Raw genomic sequence first — 16267 nt, forward strand, 5'->3', positions numbered from 1 at the left:
TAGTTCCAAAACAAGTGTTATTTTTTTGTGATTACTTTTTCAGAAGTAGCTGCAGGTAGGGTCAAAAATACAACAGCAATTTTCATAACTTAAGGACATGCAGGTTTCTGTTTGATATGAGAAGAAATGAGTTTGTTTATTTCAATACTTTATGTTGAGTCATGCTACAGACTCTCCCACTTTCACGCTTTGTGTTGTAAGGATATGAATTAGTAGTACTTCAGTTCTCCTAGCAGCAAAAGGGTTTGTTTCGTTATCCATCCTTTTTCCTATGTTACTCCATTCCTACTCTGAAATCTGTATGCATGGGAGCAGTAAATTCTATATAAGCAGAAGCATTTTGGCGGCTCCTGCTCCTTTTAGAGTGATTTATTTTAAAGTAATGAATGTTGTATATTTCTTACTGAATAATTATGTCAGGAACTGGTGCATTATGGTTGAGGAACCTGCTGGTTTCAGAGAATGTTATACATCACCAGTTGTTGAACATAAAATATATTTACTGTATTTTTGTATTTGTCTTTTGAAACACTGTTTCAAAAAATAAATGTTCAAATTAGACTACAATATTTTCAGGACTTTTCTAGTGAAAAGTTACCGCATTCAGAAACTGCAAAACACATTTTGAATAGATCTATATAGTCAACTCAGTTTTAGAGGTTAGATGAACAGGCTAAGTGTGTAGTATTTTGTAACATTCCTGGGGTAAGTAGCTATAAACTGCAATATTATACATTTCAACTTTCTGATTCTATTATCATGAAGTAAAGTGTCGAGTCTTACTTCTAAAGTAATTAATGTGAAGTATTTATTTACTTTCATTTTTGGATCATTTCAACGTAGCTTTCTCAACACTGTTGTATGTAATTAAACATTTAATCCTTTCCATTCCAGTGAGGTGGGAAAAAAACACCTTGCAAAATTTGAACATGATGTTGCTCAAGCTGAGAAGTAAATGGTAGAGAGGTTTGATGCTAGTTTGTGGAAATTTTGCCAGTTCAGCCACAGCTTATACTGGCTGATAGCAGTTAAAGAGCAAACTGTTGATTAATGTATGTGCAAAGTATTTGTATTGACATCTGATTCTCGCTGGGGAAGGGGATTTCCACTTGCATCCTCCAAGATAATTTTTGTAAGGCTCAAGAGGCTGTTCAGAATACATTGTTATATATTGGGCTGTGTTCCTGCTATGATATTTTGGAGTTTGGAATGTATCATATAGCATGATTTTGGCAGCACTCAGCTAGTGCTGACTTAATTGTTTTGGTGTTGGGAATAAAATACGTCTTTTCATATTCTGGATCCCTGACAGCATTAATAAATTGGCTTTGCAGAAAAGTGTGCAGGCTCTAATATAGTTGTCCTTTGCCTGGAGCATTTTTCATAGTGGTTTGTCTCCTACAGCTGTGAGCAAATAGTTCTCCATAGAAATGCCTTAGTAGTATATTATGATAGCATTCACCCGGTCTGAATGTTTGCTGATTTTATGTGCAGTGGAACTTCTCCATTCACCTGTAAAAACTTCTGTCTTTCTGTCTGTCTGTCTCTCTTCTTCCTCACTCAGCTTTTTGTAACTGCCTCTTCATTCTGAGGTGGTCTGTAACTGCCAGTGAGATAGTTACAAAAAGCTGGTCATGTCTCTGCACCAGAGACTTCTGTTTCTGTCCTTCTAGAATATCTTCATCCTTTCAGATTATTTTTTCTGATACGTCAGCCTGTTGCAAAAAATGTTGCAGATGTTTACAGCCAGGAAGCAGTGCTATTGCTGCAACTGCTCAGACTTTGCAAAGAAGGCTTTGTTATATGTGTTTTCATCCCTTCCCCTAGCACTCACGGTCCACATTCCTGGGGATCAAGTCTCACGCATGTCGATGAATGCAAGTTTTATTTAGAAACATGACCACTTGTCACCATTCAGTCTCATGTTATCAAGCAATGACTGCTAACATTTGTTTGGTGTGCAACAGTTTTTGTACAGTACTCACCAGCAAAGAGAAGTGTGTTCTCTTTCCTCCCCCCGCCCAAAGCACAGTGTTTGCAGACATTTGGAGTGGAAGATCTTCTTTTTAATGCTGGAAAATTTCATGGTGGTGGCAGAGGACTTGTATGCTGTGAGGATGGCAGAGGACGGCAGTGTGGATTCAGATCTCCCAGACTGTAATTGTGATACCACAAGGCAGGCAGCTATTTTTGTTTGCTTTTGACTGTCTTGGCTTGCTGGGAAACTAATTGGAGTACTGATATCTAGAAATCACTACCTTAGCTAGAAATTACTGGTTTGGGCTCGGTTTTAAAATAGTTGACAGTGATAAGAGCATGCTTTATTTTGCAGTTAGTACTTTTGGGTCTCAGAATAATTTTTTTTGTTACAGATACAGAACAATTAAAATTTCTTAGCTGTCTGAAAGAAACTATAGACTGGTTTTACTGCTGTTTTTAAATACAAGGATATATACACACGAGAGAAATCATACTTTGATCACTGTGTCATCGAAGGGGTATGGCTACAACTAGAAAGCAGAGGAGGAGAGAGGTTGTAAAGAAAATATTTCAGACTAAACTTATTGGACCTCATGTCTCTAGTACATATTAATGATTGATTTGTAACTGCATGTACTACACTAATTCAGTCTACATCATCTTGGATTTTTGATTCAGCTTCTCTTTTTTTTTTTGTCCCCTCACATCTTTTCTATAAGTTTTGCTGTTGTTCAGAGTTCTAGAAATACACTCTGTGAAAGGGGAAACTGATCTGAAGAGCAAATATAAATGGTGGTCCTAGCATCCTAATATGCAGTAATACTGTGCTTTGGACTTGAAATATTTTTTAATCATAAAAATATTATTTTCAAACTTCTTTTTTTTACATTATAAAAATAGTGTAATCTTTTTCACTGTTTCATAGAGTGTTTCTTGAATCTTCATCTCCAGTTCCAAGTACATTTCTTTTTGAAAAAAGCTTTTCTTGTTTCTACCAGTTTTGTGCAGACTGAGCTAAATACTCTTACTGGTTTTTTGTGTGTTGCTATTACATTTTAATATTAGTAACCAGCTGTCTAAATGAGTAACACAATAGCTATGAGTACTATATGAGGCATCATTATGTATTTACAGGGTTGTTCCTGTTTAGGTTTAAGTGTAAACTAGGGCTGTGTGATTTAGGACTACATAAATTAAAGGTATTTGTGCTTAATTCCAGCCCCAAGTTGTTCCCCTACTGCCTTTTCTTGATGTAAAATAGACATTTTAATGTTACTGCTTTCTTGGGGAAACTGAAGGGAGGTAATTGGAGCACTGAAACATAAACATCGTATTTTTACGATTCAAATTTTTAGATGAGTTTTCATTAGTAAACCATAAAAGCAAACAATCCAATTCTGCAGCGTTTTCCTTTCAGAGAGTCTTAAGTATTTGTAAGTGGTAGGAAGACTGATGTATGTGTCGGTTACATCAAAGAAAAACAAACAAACAAAACTTTTAAAACAACTGTATCATCGGTCCAGCCCTTTTTATTTCAATGCAGAATCTTAATTATCCAGGAGAGGAGTTATCTGAAGTCTCTTGCAATAAACTGCACACTGCTGCAACAAAAGCATGAGATGATTACTGGAATAATCAACTGTTTAAACATAATCTTGTAAATAAAATCTCAGGAAGTCAAACTACAGTTGACTAGGGATTGCACATACTTGAATGGTTTATAATCTGATCTTTGTCGCTAAGCAGAGATTTTAGTTTCATTAGATTTCAGACCCTACCATTGGCATGGAAAGAGGATTTTGAGCTCTAACATTTTTGAGTGAGATGTTTTTGTTGCTTGCCCCTTATGCAGTTATTTGTACAAAAGCACAGCATTCGGTGAGACGACGAGCATAGATATCTTGCTTGCTAAAAAAAACCCCAACTCTTAGACATGATGTATTGCATCTATTGCTGGCTTGCAGATATGTTTTTAGAGTAGCTGGAGGCACACCACCATATTGCAGTTCAGTCAAAAAAAGTAAGCTCTGCATACTCTCAGCAGCCTGTGTTTGTTTGTTTCTATTTGTATCATGGGCAAGGAACGTGTTTCATTCAGCAAGCCCAATTTCATCTCCATCTCCCTACAGCTGAAGGGGGATGAAATCAGCCTTCCTAAAGAGAAGCCTGGAAATGGCATGCCAATACCTGTGGGACAGTATGCTAGTGAAGTTTTTGAGTTGGCCTGAAATTGTGCCAGTGGAGGTTTAGATCAGATATTAGGAAAAATTTCTTTACTGGAAAAGTGGTCAGGCATTGAAATAGGTTGCCCAGTGAGGTGGCGGAGTCACTGTCCCGGGAGGTGTTCAAGAAACGTGTGGACATGGCACTGTGGTGCATGGTTTAATTGCCATGGTGATCTTAGGTTGAAGGTTGGACTTGATCATAAAAGTCTGTTCCAACCAAAAATATTCTATGAGTCTATGATTCTATGTCAGACTCAGTACAGAATTTATGTGCAGGTAATTGCAACAGTTTGGCAGGTGGGCAGATTTAGCAGTAAGGTTTGGGTTTGGTTGTGTTTTTTTAGTATGTTGTACTTCTTTTTTATTTTTCTTTCTTGAGTTACTTAAGTTATGTAAATGTAAATAGCTCTAGTTGGGCCAGTTTTGACTTTTGCTGTGGCAGGGATGTATTCCTATGCAGTCTGCCTGAGGTAAAGAGGGCATTTTCTAAATGATGAACCCTTTGTTGCAGGCAACAGGTAAATAAGATCTGGCACAGAGGCTAGAGTGCTATACAATTGCAAACTAGAAAAGCCCAGACTGACAGCTTGGGCTTGCAAATGGCAGTGACTACACAGGAGTGACATGATTCATTGTTCATTTCCCAATGTGGCTGCATCATCCAGCCTTGAAAATCTAAGCAGAAAATGAGCAAGATTTCACTCATCTGTGCTTTCTTGCTGTCTCTATGAGCAAGTTTCAATTGGTCCAAATTCACAAAGCACTATATGTACAACCTTAGGTCATGAGGAAATGGTGCCCTTAGACACAGGTTGTTCTCATAGCATCTCACCAATAGAGGTGTTTTTCCAGGATAACTTGATAATGGGGAAGTCTTTGAGCATGAATGTGTTTACTTCAGTCCCTTCATAGCAGATTTTCAGATTACCCAGATTTTTTCCAATTACCAAGATTTTTTTTCAGAACACAACCCCACAGCTGTTGGTCATGAGCCTCTGTCAAGGATGACGCATTCAAACTATTCTTAATCACGGTTGGAGGTAAAGAGACTGTTTGACCACTTGTGATCTAAAAAGAGGGCTGGAAAAAGACAAAAATTTTCAAGACTCAACTTTTAAGTCTTTTAAGTTCTTGTTAGGATCTCTGCATTTCTCTTCGGTAAGAAAAAGACACCCACATTAGACTCGTAATGGTCAGCTGCAAGTACTACTTTAAATATGGAAACACTTGATAAATTTGCTGGTATTATGGAAAAAATGTGAATTGCTCTGTTTGAATTACAGGATAGTCAGGTGGCATTTTGTTTGTTTGATGAATCTGACAATCTTGTATTTTTCAAGATGATTTAGTCAGCCAGCTGCACTCATCTCTTAAAGCTTTCTGATATTGAAACACTTCAGTGGAATAGAAGTATAAAAGTGAATGTTACTTGAAATTGTTTATGGTACTATACAAATGGAAAAACAATTTCAGACTCCACTAATGTATGTTATGTAACATGAAGATAGGAGAAAGGGAATTACTGATTGACCTTTTTGCAGTTGAAACAGGCTGAAAGAAAAAAGTACTAGAATAGGATGACGGTTTAGTCAAATTTTCCTCACTCTTAAAATTTAATGTTCCCTTGAATTAAAAAAGCAAAACACAATCTATTTTTTCCTAGCCATTACTGTAGCAAACTCAGAGTCTAAAGAAAAACACTAGCTAGAGATTGCCATGTGGTTACATTCATCTGCTTAAACGTGAAGTACTCCATTAAGATCAAGAACAAGTTAAAGCAACTCTTGGGATTCAGTTCTCATTAAGTTCTCAGCTGGATTTGTCTCTATAAAGTTATTCATTCAAGGACAGGTCTTCACACTGGAACAGGTCACCCAGAAAGATGGTCAGTGCCCCATGCCTGGAAATATTTGAGGTCAACTTGGACAAGCCTCTGAGCAACCTAATAATAAAGTTTTAGAGAGATTGGACTAGATAATATTTGGTATGAAATTTATTTGAATTTAATTAAGATCTGGTAAATGGATATTAATAAAAATATTAATAACTTTTTATTAATGTAAATGTATTAAATAGGTTTGATGTACAGTTGGAATATATATTTACAATGGGAATGTACAGTATTTAGGCAACTATAACAATATTATGCAAACTGGGAAGAAATAACAGGGAAAAAGAGAAAATCCCCAGGGGTGAGACTCGACAAGAACAATTAAGCCAGAGGCAATGAATTAATTACTCACAGGTGATTCCACCCAAGCAGGGAGTGCTTCTGCTGTGTATTAGCTGTTGAGGCTTTTAGGGGCACTCTCAGGCACCAGGTATGGCTGGTTGCCAGCAGGAAGGCCACACGGTCTCGGGAATGGTCTAGCTCAAGCAGGACAGCAGGCTGTATGACGCTATCACCAAGGGCTCTTGGCTTTCCAGGGTAAACTGAGGCACAGCAAAATTCTAGTTGCAAGGCGAAGCAAAGCTTGACTTCGGCTCCAAGGCTCGTGGCTTCTCTAGCTTGCAGTGAGTAGGCTTATGGCTTTATCCCAGGCTCTGGACCAGGCAACTTGAGGAGAGGCAGCTCAAGGCAGGTTCAAGTAAGGCAAGACAAAGGCAACTGGGGATCAGCCTGTATATATATCATGCCCAAGATTCAATTTGGCTAATAGGGTAACTGAAGCCAGAACATAGTTACCCAATGAGAAGGGGTTCTGCCAGGCTGTGGCCATAAAAAGCAGAAACATAGGCCTGATCAGGCAGGAGCAGTGTCCAGTACACATGCTCTTACCCGAGAAGAAGACTTGTTTACCAGACATGCATGGTCCTGTCCCCTTTGTTCCTTTTCCTGCATTACCTCAACTTTTTGCAGGAAGGAGAGGGGAGAGGGGACCATGTCTAGACACATCAGGGCCTGTGTAGGTTTTGTGCTGGGCTTGTTTGGCCCTAATATGGCATCATTAAAGGCCCTTTCCAACCAAAACCATTCTATGATACGTAGTTCAATGTTTAGAAATCACCAGGCTGAAAAAAGACCTGTTCACTCAATGCACTCCACCACCAATACTGTCTAAATGAATGAATTACTTGTAGTTTAAGAACTTCTGTCAAGTCTTGGTCAAATACTGGTTGATAGTAGGCTAAACATGAGCCAGCAGTGTGCCCAGGTGGCCAAGAAGACCAATGGCATCCTGGCCTGTATCAGGAACAGTGTGGCCAGCAGGAGCAGGGAGGTCATTCTGCCCCTGTACTCAGCACTGGTTAGGCCACACCTTGAGTACTGTGTCCACTTCTAGGCCACTCAGTTTAGGAAGGATGTTGACTTTCTGGAACAAGTCCAGAGAAGGGCAACAAAGCTGGTGAGGGGTTTTGAGCACAAGCCCTATGAGGAGAGGCTGAGGGAGATGGGGTTGCTTAGCCTGGAGAGGAGGAGGCTCAGGGGAGACCTTCTTGCTGTCTTCAACTACCTGAAGGGAGGTTGTAGCCAGGTGGGGGTTGGCCTCTTCTCCCAGGCAACCAGTACCAGAACAAGAGGACACAGCCTCAAGCTGTGCCAGGGGAGGTTTAGGCTGGATGTTAGGAAGAAGTTCTTCCTAGAAAGAGTGATTTGCCATTGGAATGTGCTGCCCAGGGAGGTGGTGGAGTCACCATCACTGGAGGTGTTTAGGAAGAGACTAGATGGGGTGCTCAGTGCCATGGTTTAGTTGATTAAATAGTGTTAGATGATAGGTTGGACTTGATGACCTCCAAGGTCTCTTCCAGCCTGGTTTATTCCATTCCATTCCATTCCATTGCATCCTATTCCATTCCATTCCATCCTATTCTATTCTCAATTACTTAGACTGTTTATGAACTTTGCTCTGTGTGAGCTCTTTTTGTTTGTTTGTTTGTTTTTAAATTGCTTTGTAAATGTTGCCTGGCATTAGTAAGCTCTTTTTTTCAAGTGGGACCTGTGAATGAAGGGCTATGTGCACATATCATATGCTTCTGTTACATAATAAAGGAAGACTTCAGAACTTGCCGTTTGAGTTAAATTTCTCTGAAAATTCACTGAAACACATGCTGTGGAAATTCTCTTTCAGGGTGTACTTACATTGCAATTTTTTTTTCTTTACAGGGTAAAGAAGTTGAAGGAGACCCTTGTTGCAGTGCAGCAGCTGGATAAAAACATGAGTAGCCTGAGATCATGGCTTGCCCACATTGAGTCAGAGCTGTCCAAACCTATCGTCTATGAAACTTGTGACTCTGAGGAGATACAAAGGAAGCTAAATGAACAGCAGGTAAAATAGTACTCATTTAACAGGTGCACAATGACATGGGGAGAACCAAAGTAGAGTGTCCTTGGGCTTGCCCATACCCAAGTCAATGCTGAGAGGGCACAAGGCAAAGAAGTGCTTAAATATCAAGGCAAGTGGTACTTACTGTGTCACTTATAGAGCCTTCTGCTGGCTTTGACATCGAATCCACCAGGAGCTGATTGACCTTTCCAAGAAAGGTAAGGCATCAGGAGATGTAACCTGAGCAAGTTACTGCAATTGTTTTTCATTTGGGGTTTGTGTTTTTTATTTGGTTTAATTGTCTGTTCCCAGAGGCAAAACTGACACCTATTAGGCTTCACAAATTTTGCACATGTTTGAAAATTACAATTTTTTAGCAACCTTTCTAACTCAGTTTTATTTTGCAGCTTGTTTGAGAATCATTTTGCATGCAGATATGCATGAGCTATACATGTGAAGTTGCAATCAGTTGGCTTAGCGCACAAAGTCTTTATGCAGTGCTAGAGCAAAATAGTCAGCACTGAAAAAAGCAGAAAAATGTTGTCGACAAGTTTTTGGGATTAAAACCAATGTTATTCCTAAGAAGATTTACTATACATTTTCTTTCCTGTTCCACTTCGCTGCCCAGTTCAGTTTTATCTAGAAGTACAATGCTGGGGAGGACTGATGTTCTGTTGTGTTCCTGTTGGTTATTTATTGGTTAAAATACCTTTCTGGTGCCTCACTGGAGATGAGTTAGATGCTCTCGAGTTCTATGTACAGAGGAGAAAGAAATGTGTGGGAAGAGGACTGACAAAATGTTTGGAGGATAATTAATTTCTGAAGTGCACAAACTTGTATTTTGTTCTTTTAAGCTGAGTGTGGGACTGAGGTTGAGGAACCCCCTCAATGTCTGCCAGTTCCCCAGCTGATTTCTACATGGCTGTGTAGAATTGCTTATTAATATTATATATGTAATTTACATTGGGGCAGTCACATATAACTCACAAATGTCACTAGTGATTGCTGTTTCTGCAATAATAAAGTCCTAGGCAACAAAGTAGATAGTGCTATCAACAAAGTAGATAATTGAGGTTTGTTGTTTTTTTTACTGTCATCCCTATGCAGACATCCCCCAGTTTGGTACAATCACTTCTTATTGAACTTGTTCTTGGCGCAGAGGCCAATGTAGCTCTGCCTTCTACTGTTTCCTTGTAGTGATTTACACCCAATGACAGGGTACAGTGATACTCTGTAGAAATGTGAGTGCTTTAATTTGAACTCCAAAGGGAAGAAATAGAGGTGAATCTTACCTTATACAGGATGCCACGTTTGGAAACTTTATGATGATTTGGTAACACTGCAAGCCATGGTTATCATAAGTTTTAAAAAAACGCTCACCTTCAATGGATGACAGACAGGATTTTTATCAGTCAGGGGCTGTATCACTTTCTATCTCATTTCAGAAGGCCAGTACGTTGGCCATCTTACCAAGTACTTAATCCCTCTTCTTCCATAAGTGGCATTATGTTATTTTATGTGATTAATCTTCCACTGAAGTCATGTTTTCTTCCCTTCTCATAATTCAACCAATGCTTCATATACAAAATTACACTTAAAATATTACCATGTGAAAGAAGGCAGCCAAATGCTATTTCAGTAATTCCATTATCTGCTTCTCAGCATCTGCTTCAGCCAAGAATCAGCTTTGCAGATTGCTGGTCTCTGTAGTGAAACTAAACATACAATTGAAACTGGATATCCTAGGAAAGGTAGCATAACTGCATTATTTTCCTAGGGTCAGATGTTGCATTTCAAGGATTACTTGTTTGTTTACTTTCTCAATCAGGTACCACTTGAAATGTGGGAGGTGGGGGAAACAGTGTTTCCTTCTGGGTTGATAACGGAAAGCAAAAATGTATGTGAGTGACAGCAGTGCATAAAAGTGATGCCTCTTTGTGAACTAACTCAAAGGCTAAATTTTCTCTAACAAACATCTTGGGAAGAAATATAAGACTGGAGAAAGGAAAGTGTAGACATTGTGTGTAGAAATATTCTGTGAGTAAATTCCTAATGCTTAGGAATCCTCAGGACCAGCAGTTCTTACTAGTTCTCTACTCCAAAACAGCTGAGAGGAGATTGTATTACCTGAATTTGCTTAACCTCAAGTCTCAAAGCTCTCGGGAGTGTATGTTTCATAAAGTATTGCATCTGGTTATAGTATCTACCTTTACATAGCATTTCAGAATGTGTACAAATAAGAATGAGCAGTTAAACATCACCATAAAAGAGTATTTTCCAGGTAAATGAAAGTGCCAGTGCTGAGGATGAAAAGATTGTGATGTGCCACTTGATGGTTTCATGCAGATGTTCACAAAAAAGCCTTCTGTTTCACAAATGAGAAGAGGAAATAGTTTACCTCACTGAGCTCAACCTCAGTTATCACAAACAACCAAATCATATGATTGATACAAGTTGACTTTGCCCCATTTCAAATTTGCCAGGGTTTTTACATTCTACGTTTAAAAGTCAAGCTATTGAGTTCTTGTTCTCCTAAATAAACTTCCAATTGCCCTAATAGTTCTTTTCTTCATCTGAATGAGAAATGAACATGCAATACATCACTTTCTGGTGTAGTCACCTACAAAGGCAGGCAGAAGTCAAGCAAGGTTTCTTTTCCTTGTACTTAACCTACAACTATAGTCAGTTGCTTTTGTGGCTTGTCTTAACTTGAATCTGTAGTGCAAATCTGAAGCTGAAACTTTGCTTCAGGATGAAACATTATTATCAGTGTAGAATAAGCCCTTGAAACCAAGAAACCAAACAGGAGAAATAAGTACAGGTCACATATAAGTGCTAAGGCAGTGTAAGTGCATTTTCTTTAGCTATTCAAACTTTCCTTTTCCATTTGTAATGAAAATTCTATATGACTAGAAAGTTGAAGGAAGAACTGTCTCCTACTAGAAATGTACTGTTCAACATGTGTGCTGCCAATCTCCGTGTCAAACATGCCATTTTGCAGCTAGCTCATCTGGGGAAGACTAGGTTCACAAAGGGCACCTCCACCAAAACCTCACAGTAGATAAGAACATTTTCTTGTCATACTTCTCTTACTAACTTCTGCTTTACATTCTCTGATAATGGGAAATGGCTGGAAACAATTCCACCATCTATTGGTCATGTTGGTTAAATGTACGTGAAAGATGCTCAGCTAAGCATGCAGAGCTCTGGCAGTTTGTCTCAGGTAATGGTTTGGTGTTTGTACTCCCTGGGAGAGCTGTGCATGCTGCCAAGTTCTCCTGGCCTCATTGGTAACATTGCAATACCACTTGAGCAGATGCTCTTAACAGGTGTTCACTAGATGTTTTTCTCCCATTTGCAAGCTTATTAATTAATTTTTTTAATATATAGAAGAGAAATGCATTTGTATTTATGCATGTTTTGCAATTTCTCTTAAGAATTAATTTCTTCACCTGCAGGAACTTCAGAGGGACATAGAGAAACACAGCACTGGAGTGGCATCTGTTCTCAATCTGTGTGAAGTGCTTCTTCATGATTGTGATGCTTGTGCCACAGAAGCAGAGTGTGACTCTATCCAACAGGCTACACGCAATCTGGACAGAAGGTGGAGAAACATTTGTGCAATGTCAATGGAAAGGCGACTAAAGTAAGTCTAAAATGCCTGCAGAGGAGTATTTCCTTCCACAGGCACAAATACAGGAGAAGGAGTATGTTACAGGGCTGCAATACCAAAGAAAAGGGCAAAAGGGTAGGAAAAGGTTTATACACTGAACAAAAGCCAGTAACAAGCTGTTGGGGGAAGAAAAAGACGTTTTAGTTGCATTTATAGGTAGCTTTATACAAAGTACAACTATCAATTATCAAATTTTACTCATTTGCCATACTTCCAAAAAATTGTGAGAAATTAGAGAAAACTTAGATGATAGCAATGACTCCATGAAATATAGTAAACATGACCAGAATGTAATGCTTAAGTTTACCCTAGAGCTTCTGAGACTGATGGGGAAACTAGTTATTGAATAGGTGGAATGTTATTCCAGGTGTTATGGTTTTCATGTCCCTATTGTTCCTAAACAGTTTATCTTATGTCTGATTTCATTTATTTGGAAGAATTTTAGGACTGAACACTTGTCTGGAATTTCCATATCTGCTCACGTTAGTTTTGCTGAGCAAGTGGAGACCATAGAGCCCATGTGTGCATCTTAGCTAACTGCACATGCTTAGACCATCTGTACACTGTATGCCCATGATATCCAGAAGACTCATTGCTTTCTATTCCCATCTAGGATAGCATGGGTGATTTTGATAGCCATAATAATGCAGCCAATATTCATCCAATGATCTGTGCTGACTAGTAATAATGTAGATCTTTTATGTATCTTTTTATCAGTCTGATTTCTATGATGTTTAGAGAGTCATATCAAGAACTCTAGTTAAAGCTCATGACTTTTTAAAACACTGAATTGATCTTTATATGATTCTTGGTTGTGTGGGATATTTTTAATGTATTTAGTAATTATTTTCTTTATGGAAAACTTGCTTTTCAGTTGTGCTGCTCTATTATCACAGATTGCTATCTTTAAGCAGTTTTATACTATTCCCATCTGGTATAGTGTATGTATATATAACAAAATACAAATTACAAGTTATATCTTTGACACAGTCTTGAAAATATATATAGGCTCTTCATCCTTTCATATCCAGCAAACTGATTCAAGAGTGTATTTAGTTAACATGGGAAAATGCATTGAACTCTATTTTACTTTCTTACAATGTACACATGATGTTATTAGGAGTTTGGCTTTTTGGGGGGGTTTTTTGGTGTTTGTTTTGTTTTGGTGGTGGTTTGTTGGGGGGTTTCTTGGATTTTTTTGGTGTTGGTTTTTTTTTTTCCTAAGAAGTAATCTGAGCTATCAGTATTTAGGACCTTTATTGTACTAGAATCATAGAATGGTCTGGGTTGGGAGGGACTTCTGAAGGTCATCTAGTCCAACCCCCTCTGCAGTAATCAGGGTTGCCCAGAACCTTGTCAAGCCTCACTTTGAATATCTCCAGGGGTAGCAGTTACTTATATTAAAAGCAATATCCCAGTCAAACTTCAGGTTAAGCAACATATCAACAATGTATACATTTTACACTTATAGGTGAAATGGATTCAAGCTGTGCTAGGGGAGGTTTAGGCTGGATACTAGGAAATATTTTGTCACTGAAAGGGTCATCATACATTGGAATAATTTGCCCATGGCAGTGGTGGAATCACTGTCCGTGGAGGTATTTAAATGGTATGTGGACATGATGCTTAGGGACATGGTTTATTGTTGACCCTGCAGTGCTGAGTCGAAGGTTGGACTTAGATGATCTCAAAGGTATCTTCCAACCAGAGATACTCTGTGTATTTCCCCTTTCAGACCTGTGTATCTAAGACTTGGGAAAGATGTATTTCTGTATATAAAACAAGACAAAGTTGTGTAATAACAGCCTGACCCAATAAAAAACAAACCCTTGTTCTTTTGAATCAAGTAGTGTTGAAGTTCTTGGGATTTTATAGTATCACAGTATCACAGTATAACTAAGGTTGGAAGAGACCCCAAGGATCATCGAGTCCAACCTGTCTCCACAGACCTCATAACTAGACCATGGCACCAAGTGCCATGTCCAATCTCCTCTTGAACACCTCCAGGGACGGTGACTCCACCACCTCCCTGGAGTTGATGTAGTCGTAGTATTAAGCAAATCTGATTTGGAGTTCAAGAGTCAGCCGCTATTTTTACATAATCGGTTGAAGTCAAAATGTCCATTTTAAACACCAGGATAACTTTTAAGTTTTTTAAAAAATAAAAATATGTTTACAGTGTATATCAAGAGATAGCATTTTACTACTTGTTGATGAATGCAAGAAAAACTTCCTGGCCCTTTGCAATTCAGTGTAGTGACTGAGAACTTACAATACATGCTGCAACGCCTTTATCATTCTGTAAGAAAAAGGTTTGCAGTTGAAGGTAGAGTGGAATTTCTGCTCTGGAATACTGGCGTAGGTACCCACACTCGGGAATGTTTTGAAGAAGTTATTTAGCATGTGCTCAGGTTTCAAGAGCTCCTATCATATACTAACACATTCCTTTTTATACTCTTTCCAAAATTAGATGCATTTTTAAAAAATACTGCCATCCTAAAAAAATTAAAAGTTGTCATCATCTTATTCTAGCTCAGTCTGGAATGAACCAGCCTCCCTCTGGTGTGTTTATCAGCCTGACTGTCTGCGTTAGATTAAGAGCTGGTTGCTGTCTGGTGCAGTGCCACTTTGCTGTTGTAGGTGATCAAAGTTTTCTGCCGGTCACCTGGCTTTCAGTGAAAGCATTCCCTGATTATCTGTTATCTGTTGCAGAATTGAAGAGACATGGCGGCTATGGCAGAAATTTTTGGATGACTACTCCAAATTTGAAGACTGGCTAAAAATCTCTGAAAGGACAGCTGCTTTCCCAAGCTCTTCTGGTGTGCTTTACACAGTTGCTAAGGAAGAACTGAAGAAATTTGAGGTGATTTATAATAGCTGAACTGTAATATCGACTGGTCACATTACAGCAGCCAACTGGTGTTCTTCCCATACACAAGTCACTCAGCAGAGATGAGTATGAGTGTAGTGGAGCTTATGATTTTGTAGCCACCTTCAGTGGCAGGTTTCTAGGATGAAAAAACAGTGGGAGGTGACTGAAAATGCGAATATCCACTCTCACCTGCTGTTTGTTCACTGAAGCTAGATTTCTCACCTTTTTTATATCAGACTTTGCCCAAAGTCTCTTCCATTGACCTTCAGCCATTATGGTGACCTTCCCTCTCCTGCAGACTTGTGGAATTTTTGTGGTCTGTAGTCTCAGCAGGAACTAGTTGAAAAGAGAACGGTTTAGCAGCCTCCCCAGAAGCCTGCTTTCCCTGCACTTTGGCTCTTCTTTTTTTTCTGAACACCTAGTTTCTATACCTACCAAAAAGCAGTAGTGTAATTGACAAAAGTGTGTTCAAATTCAGCCAAATTCATCAGCTTTACAGTGAAGTCAGTATAAAGTCCAGCCACATATAGTAACTGATTTCTGCTGTAGCTACACCTTTTTTTTTCCCTAAATTTCCCCTCCATATATTTTGATTTAAAAAAAAGGAAGAAGAAGAGAGCGTGCTAGAAAAAGAGCCCTGCAGACAATGTAAAACTCTTTCTGTTCCTGAGCACAGAGGCTGGAGATGGCTTTTGCTGACTTCACTGCACAAAATCACAGTATCACAGTATAACTAAGGTTGGAAGAGACTCCTTCCTCTCTATTAGTTTATGGAGAAGTGAAAAGAGGTTACAGGAAAGAACACAACAGATGAATTCTTGCATAGCTGAGCTGTGAAAAATGTTGGACAAATACACAGCTGTTCTCTTGCTGAAGAAAGCTTGGTAGCAGGTGAAGCAGCAACTGCACACTTGTAGATTTTACTGTCCTAGTAAATGCAGTCAGATTTATGCCTCTGAGATGATAATTGTCTCCTTGTGCAATTTTGAGTTCTACTAAGTATTTAACTCCAGTTGCAAGCCCATTTGCACCTTGTTGGTAGCCCCTTCCCCCCGTTTGGTTGCCATTTAATGAACTTATGTCAAGAGGATTCTACAGAACTATTTCTTTGTTTTCAAAGCAGCTTCTTACAATTGTTTTTATGGAGGAATCTCATGTGTTAGCTGATAAAAATCTCTGTACAGGAGTATATTACATATCACATTTTCCCAGGTGCTAGTAAAGGTGGTGTCTAGTTTAGTGTGAGATTAAC

General features: G+C 38.8%; 1 protein-coding gene across 1 annotated transcript in view; it reads left to right on the top strand.

Annotated features, from left to right (window-relative positions):
• SYNE1 (spectrin repeat containing nuclear envelope protein 1) overlaps window positions 1-16267 on the top strand; it is a 259224-nt gene that overhangs the window by 217320 nt on the left and 25637 nt on the right. Inside the window, exons 130-132 of the mRNA XM_054162702.1 lie at window positions 8311-8473; window positions 11929-12116; window positions 14856-15006. Coding sequence (XP_054018677.1) covers window positions 8311-8473; window positions 11929-12116; window positions 14856-15006 — 502 coding nt within the window. The remainder of the gene's footprint in view (window positions 1-8310; window positions 8474-11928; window positions 12117-14855; window positions 15007-16267) is intronic.

The sequence above is a fragment of the Dryobates pubescens genome, chromosome 6 (assembly GCF_014839835.1).
Source record: "Dryobates pubescens isolate bDryPub1 chromosome 6, bDryPub1.pri, whole genome shotgun sequence".
Classification (NCBI taxonomy): domain Eukaryota; kingdom Metazoa; phylum Chordata; class Aves; order Piciformes; family Picidae; genus Dryobates; species Dryobates pubescens.